Source organism: Dendronephthya gigantea, unplaced genomic scaffold, assembly GCF_004324835.1.
Source record: "Dendronephthya gigantea isolate DGI-Jeju-01 unplaced genomic scaffold, DenGig_1.0 000001F, whole genome shotgun sequence".
In the NCBI taxonomy this organism is placed as follows: Eukaryota; Metazoa; Cnidaria; class Anthozoa; order Malacalcyonacea; family Nephtheidae; genus Dendronephthya; species Dendronephthya gigantea.
Window position 1 is genome coordinate 5416331 of NW_021163011.1, and position 24013 is coordinate 5440343.

At 36.1% G+C, this 24013-nt stretch overlaps 3 protein-coding genes across 4 annotated transcripts; all 3 read left to right on the top strand.

The window, feature by feature from the left end:
- The first annotated feature begins 817 nt into the window (after window positions 1-817).
- Window positions 818-15714, top strand: LOC114523683 (alpha-mannosidase 2C1-like). Its single transcript, XM_028544688.1, has 34 exons — window positions 818-974; window positions 1450-1575; window positions 1755-1851; window positions 2035-2061; window positions 2450-2511; window positions 2619-2796; window positions 3453-3550; window positions 3763-3854; window positions 4478-4584; window positions 5074-5184; window positions 5295-5387; window positions 5490-5606; window positions 5886-5923; window positions 6158-6215; window positions 6497-6588; window positions 6840-6893; window positions 7006-7132; window positions 7219-7324; window positions 7536-7633; window positions 7869-7899; window positions 7970-8028; window positions 8125-8275; window positions 8372-8454; window positions 8580-8674; window positions 8823-8927; window positions 9046-9121; window positions 12585-12671; window positions 12954-13097; window positions 13221-13330; window positions 13795-13874; window positions 14035-14124; window positions 14824-14888; window positions 14967-15070; window positions 15162-15714. Exons 1-34 carry the CDS (start codon window positions 844-846, stop codon window positions 15271-15273), a joined length of 3204 nt encoding a protein of 1067 aa, XP_028400489.1. The 5' UTR covers window positions 818-843; the 3' UTR covers window positions 15274-15714.
- On the top strand, window positions 10350-12095 carry LOC114523690 (multiple inositol polyphosphate phosphatase 1-like). Its single transcript, XM_028544700.1, has one exon. The coding sequence runs from the start codon at window positions 10443-10445 to the stop codon at window positions 11823-11825; it is 1383 nt and encodes a 460-aa protein (XP_028400501.1). The 5' UTR covers window positions 10350-10442; the 3' UTR covers window positions 11826-12095.
- Window positions 15715-15721: 7 nt separating the features above from the next.
- Window positions 15722-22565, top strand: LOC114523700 (zinc metalloproteinase nas-13-like). Of its 2 annotated transcripts, none has more exons than XM_028544712.1 (8): window positions 15722-16294; window positions 19516-19716; window positions 19961-20017; window positions 20374-20514; window positions 20805-20934; window positions 21487-21662; window positions 21793-21860; window positions 22310-22565. In XM_028544712.1, exons 1-8 carry the CDS (start codon window positions 16192-16194, stop codon window positions 22505-22507), a joined length of 1074 nt encoding a protein of 357 aa, XP_028400513.1. In that variant the 5' UTR covers window positions 15722-16191; the 3' UTR covers window positions 22508-22565. The 2 variants fall into 2 exon arrangements, with proteins under 2 accessions (XP_028400513.1, XP_028400521.1); XM_028544720.1 differs by lacking the exon at window positions 15722-16294 and adding an exon at window positions 18654-18823.
- Window positions 22566-24013: the final 1448 nt, after the last annotated feature.

Below are 24013 nucleotides of genomic sequence, written 5' to 3' on the forward strand. Positions count from 1 at the left end.
GAGATGATTGGTTGCGTGCAGTGTTACTTCGAAGCAACATCCTAATTGGACTGTGAAACTCCTGTAGTTTGCCCATCCTTGTTGAGACTAAATCCAATTATGTCTCCATGCGTAATATGGTATACTCGACCATGGTCGAATACACCGGAATATGGTGTACTCGACTATGGTTGAATATACCCGAACTTGGTATTAGTATAATCGACCATGGTCGAATCGAATATACCAAGGTTAAATTACTCGAATATACCATATTCCGGTATAATGGACCTTGCCAAGGTTGAATATACCATATTCTGGGGTATACCAAGTTTAAGGTTAGACAAGTCTGCTGGTAGATTGTCTGGCGTAGTGCATGGTAATGGACGCGACTTGCGCTTTAGACTAATTTTTTACATTGGCGGTAAAAAGGACATTTTCTAAAAGAGCTTACTAAAATTAGTAAAAATGCCAAGTTTGGCTGGTATTTGTTGTAAATTACGGAAGATATAGCCAAGTGAAGTTGACGAATTTTGTATACTTATGTATTATGGCTGGAATTTTGTAACTAATTTAGTTACATATTTCCGCACGTAATACAAAAGTATACAAAATATGCCAACTTCGCATGACTATATTTTCCGTATTTTACAAAATTTAGCAGCCAAACTTTGCATTTGTAATAATTTAAGTAAGATCTTTCTGGCTGTGGTGATTTATTTTCTTCTAGTTACTTCCATCAAAAATTAGTCTAAAGCGCAATCGTCCGTTTGCGATGAGTAGTACAGTTGACACAGTGCAGCTTACATAAAGTTTCCTGTGGGTTTGAATTATTTGTTCTCGGAATAAAGTTATTTTAAAAATATGGAAGACGACAGAAAAGTGGCAGAAAACTGGGGTAAGAATCTTGTTTTGAAAAGCAGACGATGTACATTTGAGAGAGCAGAGAAGTTTATCTCGAAATTATATTTCAGCGATATTAATCTTCAGAGCAGGTGAGTTTGTGAACATTGATTGTATGTATTATTTTTTGTCTACGTGTAAGTCAGTGTAATATTCTTGTATGTTTGCATGGTGACAGTCGATATTATAAAGTAATTTAGCTTGAATTTACAAACACCGTTTTACGCGGGAAAAGGTGTAGAAAGTCTATGTAGTTGGGGTTCAGTCATGTGCGAAAAATCCGTTTCATATGTGCAATAATTCTGGCAGGCAAACCTACTGTACATTTACTTCACATATATATAATTTAGATCTAGCATAATTTTTATACCCTTTAGAAAATTTTAGATATCACGGCAATGTAATAACATAGAATATAGCTGTATGTCAGGTGTATCATGACTGTAAAAACTATTTTCATCTAACATGTAGCAATTAATGCCGAATTCAATGGTCGAAGTGCATAAATTCACTTATATGTATATAGTATTTCTATTCTGTATTTTAACACAATTATACAAAATCTAGACTTTATCCCAAAACAAGTTCTGTGTTGGAATTGCTGCATTGTTCTGTAAATAATCGCATAAAATATGAAGATGCAGTAAAATGTCAGTTTTCACCTGCAAAAGTTGGAGACAAGTTTGGACCCAGGTAACAAACTTATGCAACACTTGCATGATAATTTAAGAGGTTGTCTCTTTGTGATTCCAACCAATTAATTCATAGTAGTGAATAAGCATACTTCAAATTATGGTAAATCATACGTGTGTATTTGTTTTATTATCAAACAATGATATAATTTGGTATGTGGTATGTGATATGAAATTTAGTTGGAGTACGCATTGGTTTAAAGTGACAGTTCAAATCCCAAATGACTGGAATGGAGAGGAAGTACATTTTAGATGGAATTCAAATTCAGAAGCAATGGTGAGTAAGAGTAGTATTTTTCAGTCCTTCCCCTAGGACGCATGTAGGGAGAAAAGTTTACCCTTACACCACAACATGGTCAACATGGCCACATATTATTTGCAGCCGGTAGAGGAGGCTGGCTATTTCCTCAGAGAATTTTATTGTAGGCTGTACAAATTTGTCATTTTATTTTCTCCTTAGGTTTGGAAACATGGTAAAGCAATACAGGTAAGGCTAAATTGTTAGGTTGTATTAAACAGTAATTTCTATGTAGAAATTATTAATACAGTAAATAGTTCTAGAGGCTCACCTTTTAACTGTGGCCTGCACCTATTTGCCAAAATACGCTTGCATTGTGCAATGTGCAATGTGACATGTGCATAGACTGAACAAGATAACTGGATTAATGTCTGAATTAAGATTGCTCATACTCAGGCAGGCATGTGAAGCAGGGTTTTCAGTCAGAACCAGGAGTGAAATATGGCAACATTAATTTGTTAGAAACGTTAATTCGACCGTAGTACCCTCATCTCTAGAGGTCTTTGGTTTCAGGTGAGCATTGTTGGCATGTAGCATTATACTAGCATACAATTAACATGAAGTTTTTAATTTTTAGGGCTTATCTGGTTCAGACCGTACGGATTATATCCTAACGGAAAATTCAGTACCAAATGAGTGGTATGGACGTGTGTATTGATCGAAATATAATGCGTAATCATTTGGGTTTGTTCGATACAATCACTCAAGTGATTGAAGCATAAAATTTGTTTAAATCTTTCATTCAGCTTCACCTTTTACATTGAGATGGCATGCAATGAATTGTTTGGTATTGGTGAAGGCACTATGATCAGTCCTCCGTCATTAACTCGATATTTTGATTTATCAATGGCGGATATCGCTGTCTTTGATAGAGACTGTAACCAACTTATACTGGATCTTACAATGCTTATCGGTATGGCAGAAGTAAGTACTTTACGTCTCTAGCAGGGCGCTTTGGCCTCGACGGCCAAAACATTCGCGCATGCGCGATTCCGGATTGTTTCAGAATTACGATTACGTTACGTGATATTGAGCCAGCTTGCTGAGTGCGGTTAACCAGGACAGAATTGTGCCTGGCATGGCCACAGGAAGGAAGGGAGAATGGGCGTTGAAACGACGTATGTTGGAGCTGTCGAAAGATTAATGCGAACATAGACCTTTCTCATAATGACGTTGCAAACACGGGATGCAAAACACGAAGTTTCATCTCACGAGCCAATCAAACTTCGTATAACGTCAGGCTTTCTGCATTTGACATAAGGTCTATTACCACATATCGACCTGTGCTTGAAAGTTAAGTCAATAAGTGTAGTGAAAAAACACACGTGCAAGGCCAAAACTTGAGGGGCGTCTAAATTTTTATATTCATCTTAAGCTCGACTAATTTCGTGTGAAAGAAATTGCTTTTCAAGATATAAACAGGAGTATATACATCCTCAGTTGCAGCGGCCAGCTAGTTACGGCCCTATCGTAACTTTGTACTGTAGAATATGACTTCCTCTACCTTCTTCTGCCTTCCTGCAAAACAATGTGACAAAATGGGCAAAAACGTCATGTATGTACAATGTTTTTACTTTCAGCATCTTCCAGAAGACAACTTACGAGGTTCCCAGGCACTATACGTTGCTAATGACATTGTTAACATGTGTGATGTGACTAAACCTGAAACATTTGAACGGTAAATGGCCATATATTTTATTGATATAAATAGATTAGCCGGATTTCTCACGCTGACGAATATGTCACCATTTTTGTAAGTCCTCGTAACCGTGACTGTTTCAAATTCAATTTAGGCTAAATTTAGGCTAAATTACAGTTCAATACTTTTTCTACCCTTGATTATGGTAATTTTGTTTGCACATGGTAATTTTGTTTCGTTTTCCTCAAAAGCTGTCACGAAATTGCCGAGACGTTTTTGAAACAAAAGAATGGCGAGGGTCAGCACGTGATTCATGCTATGGGACATTGTCATATCGACACAGGTATACTTCATATTTTCTTTTTATTTTTAAGTGCCTATAATTGTACATGGTTTTCTTGGCTAATTCATTCACTGAGATGATATACTGTATGAGTTTTCTCTATGCATGAGATATAGTGCACTAAAGAACTAGAGGCGCTTTCCCGACAGCACCGAGACCTCAGATAGTTTCCTCCAACAAGACTTTAAATATAAGTTGCATTTTTGCAATATTCATTGTTTCGTCAAATTTTTAGTTTGTTTATTTTTCTCTTCATTCTTCTAAGCAATCACTTTTGTTACAATGTTACTTACGATCTTGAATAGGTGCCTTACCCATTGTTGTAATAGCCTACTTCGCACATACATACATACATGCATGCATGCATGCAGGGCCCGGTAGTGAAACCAATAATATTGCAGCATATGAATAATATTAAAGAATCATACGAAGGAACTGTTTCGTTCAACATACACAACATAATTGCTGCGTTTCCCATCACTTTAAACTACCTGTTGCATGTAGTCTCCCATAAACGACCTGTACATTACGTAATTTTTCTGCTCATTGAGCCGCACAGAGGACCTCCTGTTCAATGTTTCGACTGCATTAGATATAAAAGTATTAAACTTGATCGTTTTTAGCCTGGCTGTGGCCTTATGCTGAGACTGTAAGAAAGTGTGGAAGAAGTTGGTCTTCAGCTGTTCGTCTAATGGAAAGATATCCCGAATTTACCTTCACATGCTCCCAGGTAATCCTTCCCTCGTTGCTGCAGAGGGGTATAATATTGGTACAAGACGTGAAAACAAGTGTAATATAAACGTTCTTTGTGTTAGATTGTACTCAGTGATTCATTAATGTCCTTAATTCCATTATGTTTGCAAAAAGATTGTGGAGAGTAATTAATATTGTAAGTGCTTGCGTTGGTTAATGATTATTTCATCTCACGGCGTATATTCGTCCTACTTATGACCAACCCATGCATGTCCGCTACTTCAATAGTCCTCTAGCTTTCCTGGACGTAAATACCGCTACAGATCAATCACCTTTGCTTACCACTCAGGGACCAGCGCTGCTGCTTAACTTAGCTTTTCTCTTTTACTGCAGTTGGGTCTTAAAATTCATAAATGTAGTGAATCAAACATTCAAATTCTACCATTACCTCAATCAAACGCGATCCATCTAAGACCTCAATGTCTCTAAAAGTCGAAAATTCGATTTTCTTTTGCTCACCTCACAGGCTCAACAATTCGAATGGGTTAAGATTCACTATCCTCATTTGTTTGAAGATATGAAGAAATTTGCGAAAACTGGAAGCTTTTTACCAGTTGGTGGAACTTGGGTAGAAATGGTAAAATTTGTTTTCTTTTTGCCATTTTAAATTTTTTGCCATTCGCATTCAAGGTAAATGATTATCGAGCTTTCCTTTTTTGGTGACCTGAATTACCTCGTGTTTTGTAGGACGGGAATATTCCTGGAGGTGAATCATTTGTTCGACAATTTTTATTTGGACAGTCTTTCTTTAAAGAAGAATTTGGTTCTTTCTGTCAAGAGGTAATATTACTCTATCGAATTTCTATCGTTACGTTTTCAACGTATATCATGCAAGATTTAGTTATTTGTGATATATTTTATAGTTTTATTGGTATTTTATAGTTTTGGTTGCCTGACACGTTTGGTTACTCCGCCCAGTTACCACAAATTATGAGGGAAGCTGGAATGAAATACTTTGTAACACAAAAATTGAGCTGGAGTTTGATGAACAAGTTTCCGGTATGTTCAAAAAAGTATTGCATGTAAGCAAAAACAAAAAAGTATTGCATATAAGCAAACTAAATACGAATAAAGAGGTGGTATAGAACCAGGTATAGGCAGTCACAGTCCAAACAGTTATTGAGAGCTAGTAGGCCATGGGGCACACACATGCATGCAGTAACGCAGAGTTACAACGTTTCTTGATTGTAAGCAGAATGAAGTCTGCTGACGTCATGTACACGCCAGTATATGCTGACTTTTTCTATTTCACCGGCCTGCACTTATTTCTAATTTCAGCACAATTCGTTTATATGGGAAGGCATTGATGGATCGAGGTACTTCTCTTTTGCGTTGTTGCAGGAAATTTATTCCTAATGCAACAATGCATGCGTGTAACACCTTATAATTAAGTTTTACAGAACTTGTGCGTCTTCGATTGTATATGCATGCGTTGTGGATATCCACTATCTCCTGATGTCTTAACTATCTTAGCTATCTACTTGCTATATATGCAATGTGCTTTTTTCTCGAATTTCTAGTTTTATATAACTCGTTACTTTTTCCTTTAGATGTCTTGCCCATTTTCCTCCTGGTGATACATATGAATCCATGGCCGGCGTTGATGATGTAGGTTCTTCAAATGTCTAAGAATTAATCAAGAATACCATTCTCTAAAAAGGACATGGGAACTAACTTTTCAGGATGTGAAAGCATTGCCGATTTGACAAAGTGGCAATATTGTTGTTTTCAAGTTACAACATGAAACGTTTCCGTCTAGATGGAGTTAAATGTAGTTGTATATTTTTTACTGCAGCTTAGCCTATTTTTTAACGTAGTCAATATCAATATTTTCTATTGGATCGATGTTCTATGATTACTGATGACTGTGTTTTGGTGTTTACTTGAAGATGATTAAAACGGTGAAGAATCTGAAAGACAAAGGCCGAACTAATAACAGTATGTTGTTATATGGGTATGGTGATGGAGGCGGAGGACCAACGTACGTATTTATATATGCAATATTAAATCTCTTTCTTGAAAAATATATCGTAGAAAAAGAAGACATATCGTAAAAAACAGAAAAGTATTATCGAAATAAGAAAGCAATTTCTTGATAAAAGAAACAGGGGCGTGGCGTGACGATCAGGTGTGCGTGTGATCGATATATTTAAATGAGAGTTAATCCGTCGAAATGACAAATGTGAAACGCTCGCTTAAATTGATCATTCGTTTACAGTTTTTTATTTTTAGTGAAGATATGATTGAAAAACTGAACAGAGTAAAAGATACTGATGGTTTACCAAAGTAAGTTTGTCCATTTCATGTGCGGTTAGTTGAATATCTTCCAGATATAGTTGGCATTATTACCTTTTGCACTATAGTATGTAAACTAGTAATGTCTTTGAATCTTGTATAGAGTAGTTTTATCAAGTCCTCAAAAATTCTTTAAAATTCTGGACGAGAACGATTCTTCTAAGCTCTGTACATGGATTGGTGAATTATATTTAGAATTACATCAAGGAACATTTACAGCGCAAGCAAATGTTAGTATACTAATATGTACACATGTGATCTACCTATACCATTATGAAGGCAAGTAAACAAATTGGAAGTCTGTGTGTTTTTTTAGATTAAAAATGGTAATCGACGGAGTGAATTTCTTTTACACGATTTGGAATTTTTGTCTTCCATTGCACTCACCAAGAATGCAAACCAGGGAGCGGAACAGTCGAAAGGTGCAGGCAAATATCATGATCGAAATTGTCCTCATGCAGTAAAATTACAAAACGTTATACCGAAATTATTTATATATTCCTGTAGCGATATGACTTAATATACCAGATAATAATATATTGCTTGTCTATTAGTTACATAATTATATACGACTTGTTGTATTGAACCTGATGATATTTCGACATTAACATTTGGCTTTAAAACATATTTAAGATTCATTTGCATATGCAGTTGAAGAACTAAAGCGATTATGGAAACTTTTGCTCTTGAATCAGTTTCATGACGTCATACCAGGAAGTTGCATTAATGAGGCAAGTGATCAGCACAAATATTTCGAATTTTCATAGAAGAAAGAGTATGATGCATAGAAGTAGCTTTTCAGTGGTTCTAGGTATGGGATTGCTGTTACAACCTCATTTAATTGTAAAACGATTATATTATTAGGACTTCACCCTTTGAGATTAAGCAAGGTTATCATTGATAAAATCTCTGGTAAGAATAACCGTGGACGAATAATCGTCAACATTTCCATTTTATTACGTTTAGGTTGTTGTTGATGCTTTGGAATATTATACAGGTATATTTGAACCGTGTATGTAATTTACTTATGTATAGTTGCATTTATACTGTGATTTTATTCTATTAAGACATCAGGGAGAGTTGTACCGGATTGCTAAAACAAAGTTTGGATGCTATAATTAAAAGGGTTTGCTAATTGTGATAACTTTATGCTTTTGGTAAAAATAACTTAGACGTTATAGCGTTATAGTGTACGTTTAAAACATGGTATTTTTTTATCAAGGCATCTTCAGACGCCAAATTAAAAACACCTCAACTCGTGGCTTTCAACACTCATTCCTGGCCAAGACAAGAAGTTGTCATATTGTCCGATACAATTTCTGAACGATTGGATAAAATAGTGACGCAAAAGCTGGGATGTGGTCAGACTCTGGGTAGGTTTTCGTCTTTAATAATCCCCAAACTATACCGTTTAAAAAATAACTTAGACGTTCTCAGTGCTTACTTTATGATTTCACATGTTTGAACAGCTCTTGTTGATGTTCCAAGTATGGGTTATGCTGTTGTTGAAAGTAATGTAGAGTATGAGCCTTGTAGTATCCAGGTGCTACAGGTAATTCCATGCATAAAAGTACACTTTGTTGAAATGCTCCCATGCAGAAACGTCTGACAGCTGTACGAACAAGTTCATGTACTTCATGTTACCCGTTAACTCAAGCTATTTTTGTCCTGGAATAGGATTCAGAATTTGTGGTTTTGAAGAATTCATTTTTAACAGCAAAAGTAGATCGATGTGGTCGTTTAGTATCACTTATCCACAACAAGAGTAAGAGGTACGTTCTCTATATAGTCAGGTTAAGAGAGGTTTGTTTATAAGTTTGTTTATAAGTTAGAGAGGAACTGTTTTTCTTTTAATTGCATGTGAAAAACTGAGATTATTTCTGAACCTACAATATATATTGTATTGCATTATTTATTTAGAGACATCATTTCTCCAGGATGTCGTGGTAATCAGTTTGTTATTTTTGACAATGTTCCGCTATATTGGGATGCTTGGGACGTTATGCCTTATCATCTAGAAACCAGGTACATATGAAGTTTTTCATTACTTGTCAATCTTATTTTCACTCTTTGGGTTGAGAAAGTATCCGGGATTCAAATCTGCATGGCATCTTCATTTTAATCTCAACTATGTTTGTTTCAGGAAAGAAGTTTCTGAGAACAAAGAGGGCACTCGTATTGAGATTGTGGAACAGGGGCCACTTCGCGTGTCTGCCAAGGTGAGCGAACTCTTCAAGCAGATTGTGTTATTTATCTTCAAATGTAAAGTTATGAATATACGCCCGCCAATTTTTTCCATTTTATTAATATTTAGGAATTTCAAAGTAACTGTATAGTTAGTGACAAAATCGCCTATTCCAATCAATTGAATTTCAGTATAATAAGAAACTTGAAAACTCTGAGTGTTGCAAGATTCAGAATAATCAGAAACTAAGGTCTGGAAACTCTCAGTGTGTTGTAAGATTCTCTGGAAAACTCTCAAAGGGTTGCGAGACTCAGAATAATAAGAAAACAAGGTCTGGAAAACTCTTAGGGTGTGGTAAGAGTAATAAGAAAATTCAGTCTAGAAAACGTTCCTTACGTAATCGGAAACTAAGTTCTAGAAAACGCTCATGGTGTCGTCAAATGATTTGGTATATTGAGAAAAATTCCATCTAGAAAGCGCTCAGGGTGTTGTGAGATTTAGTAATCAAAAACTAAGATCTAGAAAACATGCCCACATTCCTTGATCTATAATCTCGTCTTATCAACGAAATATCAAGTGTCATTGTTGCCATGGGTGTTTTCCTGGTATAAATGGTATGTAAACAAAGCGGTATAAATACCGTATAAATATATCACAGTATGGTCCCATCAATTTAACTTTCATGTCCTGATCATTGGGAAAAATGATAACAATAACGAACAAATTCACCGAATGTTATCGTGTAAAAACTAGGTACGCAATGCGTACTGGTGGTACTATCGTGTAATTCCTTGCACAATTTTCTCATTGTAAGAACTTTATTATAAAAACCTGTTTATAAACTTTTAAAATTATAAACTATTAAAACTTTATCGCCAGCTTATCAGCGTAAAATCCAATATCATTTATGACATATATGTGTAAAGACCCTGGGTACGAGGTTGATGTGTTACAAGACAGAATTAAACGTCTGATGTTTTGATGATTTTTTAATAAATCAGAAAATAATATAGTTATATCAACACTGAGTACTGGATCAGTCGAAATGGGTAAACAAGGATTGTTTTTACACAATTTTGCGATTTTACGACACAATTTTCAGTCCTATATTATTCTCTATATTATTATCTTTGTATGCAAAGTATAAAAAGTACAGGTTGTTATGTTGATAGTCAGGTTATTATGTTAATAGTTATATTTTTCATCAACATGTAATATGATATGCTGGAACATTAGAACCTACAGGTTGTGTGTCGCCAAACATTGTTCCATGAACAATACATCAAACTACATGAGGTAAGTCAGAGGTCGTTTCACTCAAGGTCCGAGAACATTCAGCCAAAACTGGAGCCAAAATGTCTTCCTGTTTGATCTACAAAGCATTGATCTTTACTTTTTTTATATCTTTGACTCATTGTGAAGCAGAACAATTGTTTCGTAAGAAGTTTGTTTTCAGTGACAAGACAGCGTATCATTTCCTAAACGAAACCATATCTCGACCGTCAAGATGCAACCCGGTGTATGTAAACATGGTGCTCAGGCACGGTTCAAGATATCCTGCTAAATCCCGTGTGTCAAACATGGGCTGGTTTCTTCGAAGATTGAATTCATTTCTTTCTCTGAATAACCGGGCGAATGCGACTTTCCGTTACAAGGGACTTACGCTTCCTTGGGAAATTCCGCTCGATGTGAGGAACTCAGCGAGTAAAGAGCTGTCCAGACTAGGCGCGCAAGAGATGTACTGGATAGCTAAGCGCCTTCGTGAAAGGTTTCCTGAATTGTTCAAAAAGGATTATTCTAATAGAGATTACAGTTTCATAGCAACGGATAAGTTAAGATCGAGCCAGAGTGCGGTTGCGTTTGCGCAAGGTATTTTTGAACAACGTGGTCCGGTTGAGCTGGGAAAGTATCAGCCAATAGCAATACAATCCTCTGGTCCAGCTGATAGAGACCAAGTTCTGCGTATTTATGAAGCCTGTCCAAAATGGAAGAAAGAAAACGCAAAATCAACTATCTCTGAATACTCAAAATTCATTCATGGACCTCGCGTTCGCAATGTGACAGAGAAGATTGCCAAACGATTAAATCTAAACAATAAACCAAACCTGATTACTCCTAAAGATGTGGTCGAATTGTATCTGATGTGCGCGTTTGGTACTCAGACAGACAGCAATGATGTCAGTCTGTGTTCTTTGTTTGAAGATGATGATTTGGAAGTTATGGAATACCTAAATGACTTGAAAATCTATTGGAGTTATGGTCGTGGAAGGAAAATTAATTACAAAATGGCGTGCCTGCTGTACAAGAAAATAATTGAAAGTTTTGAGCAGTATATGCGACGTCGCAGACCTTCTGGGGTGTTTCAGTTTGCCCACACGGGAACTGTAGTTCCTCTACTTACTTCGTTGGGTTTATTTACTGATGATCTGCCATTGCGTGCTGACAACTTCATTGTACAAGGTAAACGAGAATTTCGTCCGTCAAACATTGTACCAATGTCGGCAAACGTGGCGTTTGTGCTGTACGAATGCAATAAAACCCGCTGGGGAATGAACTCAAGAAGTAGAATATCCAGAGTGATGAAGATCCAAGTGATAGTAAATGAAGTTGCTGTGAAAATTCCCGCTTGTGGCAAGACACACTGTCCTCTCAAAAAATTTCTTGATTATTATTCGCGCATCAGAAATAGATGTAACATGAACAACGTTTGTGGCCGACTTCGGAAAAGTTGTGGATGAACTCGAGACGCGGAAAAATTGGCGCTGAATGATTACATTGCTTATTTTTGAACTGGATGATCACTTTTTTGTCATCTTTATAATGTTGCGTATTCATGTAATTGTACCGTATTAATTTTAATTGGTGTAGTGACTTGCATAATGAAATTGATTAAATTGTCTCTGCGTGGAAAAGCGACTGTCTTTTCCATTCCGTTGCGATCTATCACGAAATGTATAAATCGAAAATCGAAATGTATGGATTTCTTTTTATTAAATCTAATTCTGCAATTCAGTTTTTATATGACCAATGCTCATTGGGAGTGTGGCGAACATAACTTCATGTAAGCCGTGCATCAAAGGAATCCCAGCACCACAGAGTTCTGGGAGACGTTAAGTCATAGCTTCATTATTTGACCTAGGCCGTAATTTCTCTAAAGTCCGGGCGTCTCAGTCATTCTTTGCGATGTGATATACAGCCCCCGAAAGGAACAGCCTGTATTCTATTTAATGAAATTGATACATCGATCAAATTGAAAAAACATCTGCCAATGACTGATGAAAGAAATTTTTATGTTGATCTTATAATACCTATTTAAGAATATCTAAACATACATAGCACTTCTTGTTTCAGTACGTCACGTCTTTGCATAGGTATTTGGCGGTACACAGCGGTAGTTTAGTCCATTACTTCCTTACTGGCATGTTGTTTTACTTTGAGGGGTTTTTATTCCGCAGTACATGTTGTATCTACCTAAATGTGCTCAATTTTACTTTCAGTTTTCCCTAAAAATCAGTGAAAAATCATGGATTACACAACATATTTTATTGGATGCTGTTTCTCCCTTTATATCTTTCCACACAAAGGTTTGTGTTGGTAGTCCATCAATATTATGCATACATAACATAATGTCAGTGCTTTTAAGATCACTATTTCACTGATTTAGCTCGGTTTTATACGCCGTGTTTCACACGCATGTACCGAAACGATTGAATTCACTAGATTTAGATAATTGGCCGTGTTGCCTCGTTTTCGATTGTTCTTTATGTATTTGGCATAATTATGTTAAATTCGGGGTATGAAAAGTGTCTTATATGACATACACTGTTACTTTATCTCATGTCTAATTTTTTTAATATGTTGTATAGGTTGATTGGCATGAAAACAGAAAGTTTTTGAAAGTTGAATTTCCTGTTAATGTTCGTTCACCAAATGCCACTTATGAAATTCAGTTTGGACACCTTCAAAGACCTACCCATTTCAATACAAGTTGGGACTGGGCGCGTTACGAGGTATTCTTCGTTTACCAGCCAGTCACACACGTCTTTTTATTCTTCATTCCAATCATATTTTATTTCCTCTTACTGAAAAAATCAGTTCATTGCTATATGTTATGCTTGTGTATATCCATATAGGTATGTGGTCAAAAATGGTTTGACCTCTCTGAATACAACTGGGGATGTGGTATCATGAATAACAACAAGTATGGATTTTCTACCCGGAACAACGTCATGACCATTTCCCTGTAAGTAAAGATGATTAAAATTGGGAGTTCCAAGATGGGAGATTAAAATTGGGAGCTTAGCGGTTTGTCATGTTTCTGTATACTTTTTTCACTGGACTATATATGGATCAGTGAGGCATTGCACTGAGTTGAGGTATAGTATAAGATGGCAATAGAAATGCCCACTCAAATTACACACTCCTGATTTATTTATCAGATGATTTATGCATGCTACGTATATATACGGGTATACACTTTAGGTTAGGTTGAATCAATTATGATTTTTAGCACTCGATGCAGTTAAATTCTAGAGGTTTAAGGGGGTCTTAATTTCGAGTGGAATTATACACACTTCAAATTCAAGCCAGGAATACTTAGAATAGTTGATGGAAAGTTGGGTGAGGTAGACTTTATATCACCACGCTGACCTTTCAGCAGTAGGGGGGCGTAAGTGATAATAAATTTTCGGTCTTATCTGGTCTTAGCTTGCGGGCTCCTAAAGCCCCAGATAACGAAGCCGATATGGGAAGCCATGACTTCAAGTATGCTGTTTTACCTCACACAGGTACTGTCATTCTTGTTAATAAAACACAGTATATTAAGAAAATCGCAGTTATAATCAACTATATAAGAATAAACATTAATAGCCATTGTTTAAACAATCTTTATTTGAAATATGCGAAATTTGATTTTCTTTTGAATTTTATTGATTGTCAAATTTTTAGGAAGCTTTCAGGATTCGGGATTGATACGGCACTCGTACAATTTCAATAACGAACTCAGACTGGTTCCTACAAATACTGATATTAGTCGTGGTAAGTTGTTTAATACGGTACAGCAAGCGCCATAACTAATGCATGCATGCATGGAAATATCGGGCGCAAATATTCTTTCTTTTCCGTTTGAAATGGGTGGAATGGGCAAAACAATATTAACACCCCTCCCCCCTCCTTCTCCTAACCCTAATGCTCAAATTGTACAAAGTCGCAAGTGATAATAGACTAATAGTTCGTTTTTTGACATGCACATTTGGAACCCTTTTTGGAGATCTTTTAATTTACTAATGTTATTATTTACGCTGAAAATATTCACGTGGGTGTCAGAGACGTCAAAGTCTCTTCATTGCGTTCCTTTTGATATTTGACAACCTGGCAGATGGCCGCGTTATCAAATGATCCACGTTTACAAAAGACGTGTGTGCACTTTACAAGAATTAATGCATTTAAAAAATGTTCATATAGAAGCGAATTAATCAACGTTCCAATTAATCATGTGTTAAAATTTAACCTCATTTGGCGTTTTTTTTTCTAAATCTCGTAATTTTTCTAAATCTTGCATTTTGGTGAAGAGTACATCCGATATCGTTTTCTTAATCGCGGACTCATCTCTGTCCGTCTTTTAGCTCTGACCTTAGGAAATCCTCATACTTGGGGAATTTGTTGGGAGCTAAGAATCTGAAAAAACATGTTATTATGACTGGCTAAACTATGTGTCGCTATTTCCTATATGTATAGAACTAAGACGTGTTTCATATTTCAAAGTCACGAATGAGGCTATCGTTTTGGAAACTATAAAGAAGGTTCGTTTGTGTATTATGTATATGTATTACAATGTATATAAAAACGTCAACTGAGTGAGTTTTTTAATTCCTATGAAGGCTGAAAGAGAACCTAATGCTTTGGTTATGAGATTATACGAAGCTTTTGGAGGGCACAATTCTTCGAAAATTGTATCACAATTAGGCATTTCCAAAGTTCAAAGGTATGGCGTCATGCACTACATGTGTACAGTTCTACAGCAATATTTTTATAAGGAGCACTTGCATGATAAAAATCTTGCAATTTATTTCAAGGTGCGATCTTCTGGAGAGGCCGCTGGAAGAACTGCCTTGGCAGGGTGGTGATGGTCTCCAACTGGATTTTAAACCTTTTGAAATTATCACATTACTGTGCTTTTTAATATAGTTCACTAAATAATAGTTTCAAATTTACTTATAAGTATAAAATTCAGAATCATGCCAAAAATTAATCGTAATTTATTTAAATCCACTGAATTAATTAGATGTATTGAAAAGACGTCATAGATGATAGGAATTTAAAGGACTTCCCAACTGAAAAGAACTCGTGCATGCATGGTGTTTCATATCTACCCTTATTGACCCCATGCAAGTGTGGGACAAGTTGCCTCAGTTTATCCCAATTACTTACGTATTAGTTAGGACAACCACCTGGCCCACTACTGGCACCAGGGCGGTAGCTACCGCCCACTTGGGGGGGGGGGTGTTAATCATATATTCATGTTTACGTATCATGCATGGGAACAATAGCTCTCAAAAGAAATCAGTCGGGCATAAGACAAATGTATGAAATGCACCCCCCAATTAAGCTTCTAGCTACGGCCCTGTGTCTGCTCTGGCACTAGCCTTTTAGTTTTCTTAATGGTATATAGTATTAGCACTATAGCACTGATAACATTTTGCCAAGTTTTGGCCTTAATGTTCGGCTAACCAACCAACCGCTAATGAATTCTGTATTACTATTGACATGCATATATTGTGCGCACCTTTAGGGAATATTATGCGGTATTAAAAAGTAAAACACGTAGTCAAAATATTGAGCTCCGTAGGCGTAGTCTTATAAAGATTGTACTCATTGTAGTATAAGTCCTTAGTTTCAAAAGGCTTTGATAAAACAAAGAAATATTCCTTTGACGTGGGTTGACAAAGTCGTTTCTTTATCAGTAATCCTCTTGCATAAATGAATAAATTTAGATGAGCGAAAGAAGCGGAACTCATAACAATATCCAGCCATTATTATACAAAAGACGTTTATATAGGCGCTTCAGCTTACGGTAAATATGGAGTAAAACGTAGAAAAGATTACATGTGTTTTTATATGGCTTCTCTAATACTAGGATTGTTAGTATTATGTGTGTGTGGCCCATTACTCTCGGGTATTTGTGCTGATCCCGTTCAAAGGGAAGAAGGTATGTAGAACTTCACCTCATTAAACACTACAAAACATTTTATAGACGTAACATTTGTTCGCCGGCATGTTTATACATTTCTACACATAGTTGTATCTCTGAGGTGATCCTCTTGCTGTTTCTCATAGTGTAGAGGTTACACTTAAAACTGAGCCACAAGTAAAACGGGAAACAAGTGATCGTTCAAACACCTGATGTATACATATAGTAACTCAGTTTCAGTTGACTTTTATGCTAATCTATAGAATGCAAATTAACATCTGATATTTGAGCGTTTCTCTAAAATGTTATGTTTTAACGCAGTGATGTAGCTTTATTTACCACTGTCTGATGACACGTCTATAAAAGACTATATATGTATATATATAGAATGTCATCTATCGCTACAAGAACAAAAAAAATACGGAATATACATATGTCAGTAAAAGCGTTTTATTCAACGATTTCTGTGTAATCATTAATTTATTAAAGATTTCTTGTCTGCCTTGGTGAATATTTTGGTTGTCCTATGCCATGGGCCATGGCCATATAACTTTTCTTATGGACAGAGATATTTGTTTCCACCCCTTGTAGTTTTCTAGCCTTTTTCTTTGAACTTTGACTTTTCGTAATCAAGATTTAAAGTAAAGTTTTATCTATCTTATGAGTGAGTGTCGCCTCCTGTGGGCAGAAGCAAGCCATGCATGATGCTTGAGGAATCAAGCCGTTTATACACACGTATAATACGTATTTATGATTGATTTTTACAAATATATATCTCTGATATTGTGCCGAAGAGATGAATCGCGAGTTATAAACATACATATATTGGAATCAGCCTCTCGAAATATAAGTTCTGCAATTCACGGTCGCTCGGATTGCCTGGCTGTACGGAGCTCGCATGCGTAAAGCCAAGGCGGACAAACACGCAATCGTGGCCTTAATTTTTATAAATCTAACGCGTATTTATACTTCAAAAAGCATTTTCTATCTGAAGAATGTGCATATTATAAATACTGCGTGGGACGTCAAGAGTGCATGAATCCTATTAACTCCTCTTAGTTTTACATTCAAACGTATTTGCGCTATAGAAGAACTGAAATGAGTGAAATCCTAATAACATAACTGATATTTTATTATGAAAAGAGTTATATTTGTCATACACTTAGAAAGAAACGATTTTACACAATATTAAGGCAAGTAGATATATCTTTAGACTAGCTTCCTCCCCGTTTTACTGCTTTTTTTTATTAATAATGCCTTTGCCTTTGGACAGCTGTGTTTATTTTTATGAATTTCAATTACAACTCGAACGTGTAGAAGCTACCATTACAAGTGCATTTTCTATACATGTTTAGTAACAGTACACATTCAATATGATCGTTCGTGAGCTTCTTTCCTCCTATAACAACTATATTACATTCAGCCATGACGACGTGTTTCTGATGACTAATGACTTTTCTCTGACCGGTTGACCGTGGGCTGGACCGGTCGTTTATAACTTTTATTGTGGATTTAATTCGTCAACCAAACTTATTTTCGGTGAATAACTGATTTATTTTAGATGTTAAACTATTTTGCTATGACTCAATGCATGTGCTGTGGTACATAGAAGTTTTTCGTGACCACAATCTCGCGTCTCCCTTTCCAAAATATAATCGTTTACCAAACTATAATCCCAAAAGGTATTAATAGCGTCATATAACACAATGTGATGGCGGCATATGCAAAGTTTAGAACTGGAAATAATTGATTTCGATATTTATTTCGTGCCTTGACTTGGGACATCTTATCTATCGCTATCAGACTAAGGAAAATGAGATGCTTTCTGTGAATAACGAGAAGAAGCAACGATAATTAATCGCAGTTTCGACGTGCCATGTTGCTCCATTTTCAATCGATCTGTTTGCAGTAGAAAACGAATACAAAAAGCTTTTGCGTAAGGAGTGATTGGACAGTGGGCACTGTTCACAGAACACATAATAATTAATTATTTTTTACCTGAGGCGTAGCTTAGATATTGTACTTCACAAATCATGCAAAATATTTGTGTCAAACGTATATCTGTAAGTCGCGTTCTATTTGAAATTTGGATCTTATTATAGCTATTATGGTTTCACGAAAAGTTAACGAGAAGTTCTGCGTTTACATTTCAAAGATGATATATCATATATATGCATGCTCACGAACTATATAACTGAGTCGATTTTGAAAGTGCTCCTGGTTGCCTGGAAATCACCAGTTCCCACAAAATATGCGGTCATGCAATATAATAAAGTAGTCTTGATTGATACATTGTCAGTTAAGGCATTTACGATTCATATTTCGTTAGCTACCAGAAACCCAACAAAAAAATCGCTGATATTCATCATTATCCACTCTACGCGTTTAAGGCTGAAAATTTCACTTTGTCGAATATTATGTACATAATGTTTTAAAACTCAAAACTCTATAAGTGATTTCTTAAATTTGATTGGATATAAACTTCACTTGCGTGTATGAGTAGCTACATGTGAATGGCGGGACAAAGGAAACGAACTTCAATAAGTCGTGAGTTTATCGCCTTTGTAGCACAAAATGTACGGCATTACCAGCACAAAATGTAGTGAATTGTACAGTAGAATACATTGCGAGTCTGGTAATAGGTAATATGCGTCGTTTGTCATGCAAAGACCGGCGTCGCCTAAATTGACCAACATTCATTGGTATAAGCTTTGCCATCGTGGCGAACAATGTCGAGTGTGGCAAAGAACGAAATATGCATGTCATAGCTTGATCAGAATTTGAGTTAATAGCTAGGGCTCACCGTATTGATATTTACTGCGTATCACCAATTAATATAATCTTCACTATAATGCATGCATGACTCAAGTCCCAAGTGTGTCCCAAGTTTCAAGCAATAGCTATTGAGACTTGAGAGCGAGGCTCATGCACATGCCAAAAACGTAGCGAGTGCAGCGTATACATTTCTTTCAATTGGGATGAAATGTTCACTGCTCACTCAACCTACTCTCTCCTCCTTCCCAAAGAATGTACGCCTCTTGATTAGGATTGCCCTGATTATAATCACAGTACTCCCCCATATGCATAACTATTCAGTAAGTTTCGTTGGAAAAAACCTAAAGAATTCTGCATTATTGCATCTAATACATTTGTCATGTCTGCATGTATTATAATCGTTGTATCTTAATTAATAATCTTTACCGAGCTGACAAACTGAAAATAAGCAAATCTCGTTCCAGATAATAGTGATGAAAGAAGCTTTAAACGCGAGTTAGAATTATTTGACAACGAGATGGAAGACGACTGGGAACATGATGATAATGAATACCTTTCAAAACACGAATTAGAAGAAGAATATGAAAGGGATAAGAAGAATACAAGGTGTCTTCAGATATCTAATGAAAATAAGCGATGGTTCGACGTGGATACACCTGGAAATGGTAATGACTAATGTAATATCTATAAAGTTTTGATGTCTGAGTTTTGAATATCGCTTTAAAGCTATGAGTTAAAAGAGGGTATATATAGAGGCCATGTATGTTGTGTGTACATATAAACGTCATGTTGAGAAATCAAAACTCAATCCAGACTCAAAAAAGAAAAAACAGAAATCAAAACTCAATTTTCATGGTTTGTAATATAGCTAGATTTAAATGCTCATTGGTTTTTTTTGTACTTGTTTAGATGCATCAAAAGAAGAACAATCCCCCGCTTATGACGATGAATTGCCTGAAAATGGGCGTAAGTAAATAATGATATACATGTAGTTATATATCATGCATATAGTGTTCAGAAGTCGGCAATTCAAATATAAGATTTGAGTAACCACAGTAGCCACAGACCACCACTAAAATTGCATTTTGGGATAGTTTATGAGGCATGAATAATAATGAATTGTGTTTACGAGACCTTTAGGTAATTCTTGCAGCCGGTTGCAGTTTGGTTTTTTTGAAACCCTGGCTGTGTAAATTCGTCGAATTTGTGATTTTCATTGCTAAAAATCCACCTGGCATGGCACTCATGGCGAAAAATTTGTACACGGCCATAATTTCTCTTTTTCCGTTATTTTTTATCAAGATACCTGTTTCTTGTTTTAGAATTATTTGAGGAGGACATTGTTATGGACGATTATGTTCGTGATGTACTGAATGGTTTAGCTGGTAAACGTGATGCTGTAAGCTTACAAAGTTATCGTTGGCCAGAAAGAACAATTTACTATGAATTCGGTCCAAATATTGGTAAGTGTGAGAAATTTCGTTCGCACACTTTAGATTCCCTTGCATGCAGGAACACCGCAGCCTATACCCAAACATAGAGCGATGGCGGCAGTTGTTACATGGCAGGTGTTATATATCTTAGATAACCTACGATACACACCACTCGCACTGAACTAAATCAGGAGAATCCACGCATGCACAAAAACCTTTTCATGAATGCATAATTATATTCCATAAAAAATACTACGCTTTCTGTTATCGTACTTCGTATATATAAGCGAAAGAGGTTCAGTAACCCGGATGTTTTTTAGATTACGCATCAAAATTGGTGATAAGACGTGCAATCGAGGAGTATCACAAGTACACGTGTATACGATTCGTTGAAAAAAAACCTGGTGATGGGGCCAAGGATTATGTACAATTTATATCTAATGGATCTGCGTAAGTATTCAGGCTAACCAGCGATGACTACGATCTTGATATTTACGGTTAGCAGATATAACTATAGATATATGAAGGTTCACACTCAAACGCAAAGTTTAAGGGAGGGAGGTAGGGGGGAGGGAGCTATTATAAAACAGCTTTAAGATTCGGGTTCATATCGGAGTCATATTAATATTCGTACGCACATGCGCGTAAAAAATATTGTGGACGCTGCAAAAATGGGTTTTTGACAGGAATAAGGAATTATAAGGAATAGGGCACGTAGAAACCACAGGTAATTCAATGCCTTTGGTATTACACCTTGAACTCCAGGCTGGGTTATTGATATTTATGAAGTTGGAAATTTAGCTTTGTAGTTTAGCTTTGTAAAGACAAAAGATATGTCTAACAAACAGAAATCTACACTGTTCTTTCGTGAATGTTTTGTATGTTCACGGTCAGTTACCCAATATACTAGCATGCGATTTTCATTGGCATTGCTCTCTTCTTCCCATTGCAATCAGTGTATGCATTAATGCATGTATTTAAAGTTTACCACTTGTTTTTTAGCTGTTATTCAAACGTTGGTCGGCGTGGTGGTATGCAGGTTGTTTCTATTGGCTTCGGATGTTTACGATTAGGAACTCCAATACACGAAATCATGCATGTACTTGGATTCTTCCACGAGATGGCTCGACCTGATAGAGACGAAACTATAAAAATTCACTGGGAAAACATTAAAGCTAGTAGGCTATTTAATTAATTGTTTTATTTCTTTTTACCTAATTACGAGGAACCTATTTAAGGAACATGCACGGGCCACTCAGTCAGTATGTTATTTATTCATGGCATTTTTAATATGTTTGAATTCTGAAGAATTCAAGCATAATTTCAGAATAATAGCGAAGTACTTGGATAAACAACTCATCTGTTTCAACATTATGGTAAGTGCACTGACATAAAGTCAAGGCATTATTCAAATATACGAATGAGAAGTTATCGAAACAGAGGAAAACCACTGAAACAAGTCAGTATGTTAGTATAGCGATTCAAAAAGTAACTAAACTGTTTGGTATAGTGGCAAGCGAAGGTCAAGAGGAATTGACCTATAATGCTGAACACAGGATTAGCATCAGATATTAGATCACCGTTTCATTATAGGTCAAATTCTAGGTTACTAGTATTATAGGCATTATAGGTAGACATACAGTATAACTTTGTGATACATGCAAGTTGTACTAAAATTTCGTAAAAACGGCGCAAACTAATGAAAATGATCTACAATTTAAATGGTTTAATTGGATGGTATAAATGGTTTAATGGATAATTTTCCGTATATTACTTGCGAAGCAATTCAACTTCAATTAGTTTTGATTATTTATTTTTTCTGTAGTCTGTTATGCAGTATAGTAATGGAGCGTTCTCAAAGAATGGTCTGGATACTATAACTTCAAGGGTTGATCCCAATAAGAAATTTGGTCAGCGATGTGGTTTCAGTGTGGGAGACATCAAGGAAATAAACATCCTGTACAATTGCCCTGAGTACAACAAAAAACTCGGAGACAAAAAAAATTCAGAGACGTTGTGTTAGTTACCAGGCAAAACGATGAATATATTATGAGCAAAGTCATGAATAAATTATAATTTCATATGTGTTGTTTCGTGTTTGTCCAACATTTGTTTTAATCTACAAAGAATCTCGAATACATTGAGATAATCTATTGTTCTATGGCCAATTAATGCCAATACGAAGCCAAACGTAAAATAATGTAATGCTCAACTGCATAAAATGTTCTGCTCGAATTGTCAGAGACAGAGATCGAAATAAAAGAGCAATTCCATCAAATTAATAAGCATTTTCTGTTAGGGCTTAAGCATTGCTCCGAACTCCGAAGGCGTGCGAAGATGTCGCCAAAAGCGATTCTGGTGAGGAATAAACGAGGCGCTTTAGTACAAGGGTTTTAAACACAATTGAACTGAATTTATTCATCGAAGAATCGTCCGTGAATTGGATTAGGGATGATCTCGTACTACGCTGTTATCGCTGACGCTATTCAGAGAAAATATTCCGATTCTCTACCGAAATTGTCCACGATGATTTCAACATATACCAGACAATTTTTGGCTTCTATTTAGGCGGTTGGTACTTCAACTGTGCATGGTATTTCTCATATTCTTTTAAAGAAGTTTCTATCTCTAAAACATTCCATTGTTTTTTTCTGGCGACTCGACATACGCATTTCGAGTGACAAGTGGCCACAGAAGAGCGACATTTTTTATGGTCACGACGATTCGCATGCACTGGCTAAACGAAAATGCATGAATAGATTATGGTTGTTATGGAAATTCCTTTTCTCGTTTAAATAATAATTTATCTAGCAAGTCAGCAAGATACATAGTTTCAGTGGCCGCGGTTATTGAAAAATAATTGAAGTGCATGTAACCATATGCTATCTGGGCGTTATGACCCTAACGCCAACGCCATCATTAAAGTTTTATCTCTTCAGACCATACCTACAAATTTAGGACCTGTTTACATGGAGCGAGTTATCCCGGCTAGGTGAGGTGAAAACTGCATATAATGAGGCACTAATCAGGTTAAGCCTTTGATGTGGTCGATGTGGTCGATGTGATGCGGTTTTTACCTCGCCTAGGCCTAGCCGGGACAACTTTTTTCATGTAAACAGGCCCTTGAGAAATTGAGTATCTCGTCTCGCCCAGACCTATGTATATGTATTTACGTCTATGTATATTTATTCACACATATGTATTCGACAAATGACAAATGATCAAGGAGAATTAATGTTAAGTGGTGTGCAGGTTTCTACAAAGACGAGACTGCTTGTATTTATGATTTATCAGACGAAAATAAAAAGTCGCTAGAAGACAGCGTTACTAAAATGACGTGGGAATAACGTGGCAACTGGCAACATACCCATAAATGCAAACACATCACGCCATTTTACGGTATCGTTCACGTGACCACGGCCTCGATCTAACGCATTCGATTTTTCTAGTTCATTCTCGATAGACAGATATATATTTTATTTGTTTGCTATTCGTAAATTATAAATTTCTTTTATGCATGCTTGATTAT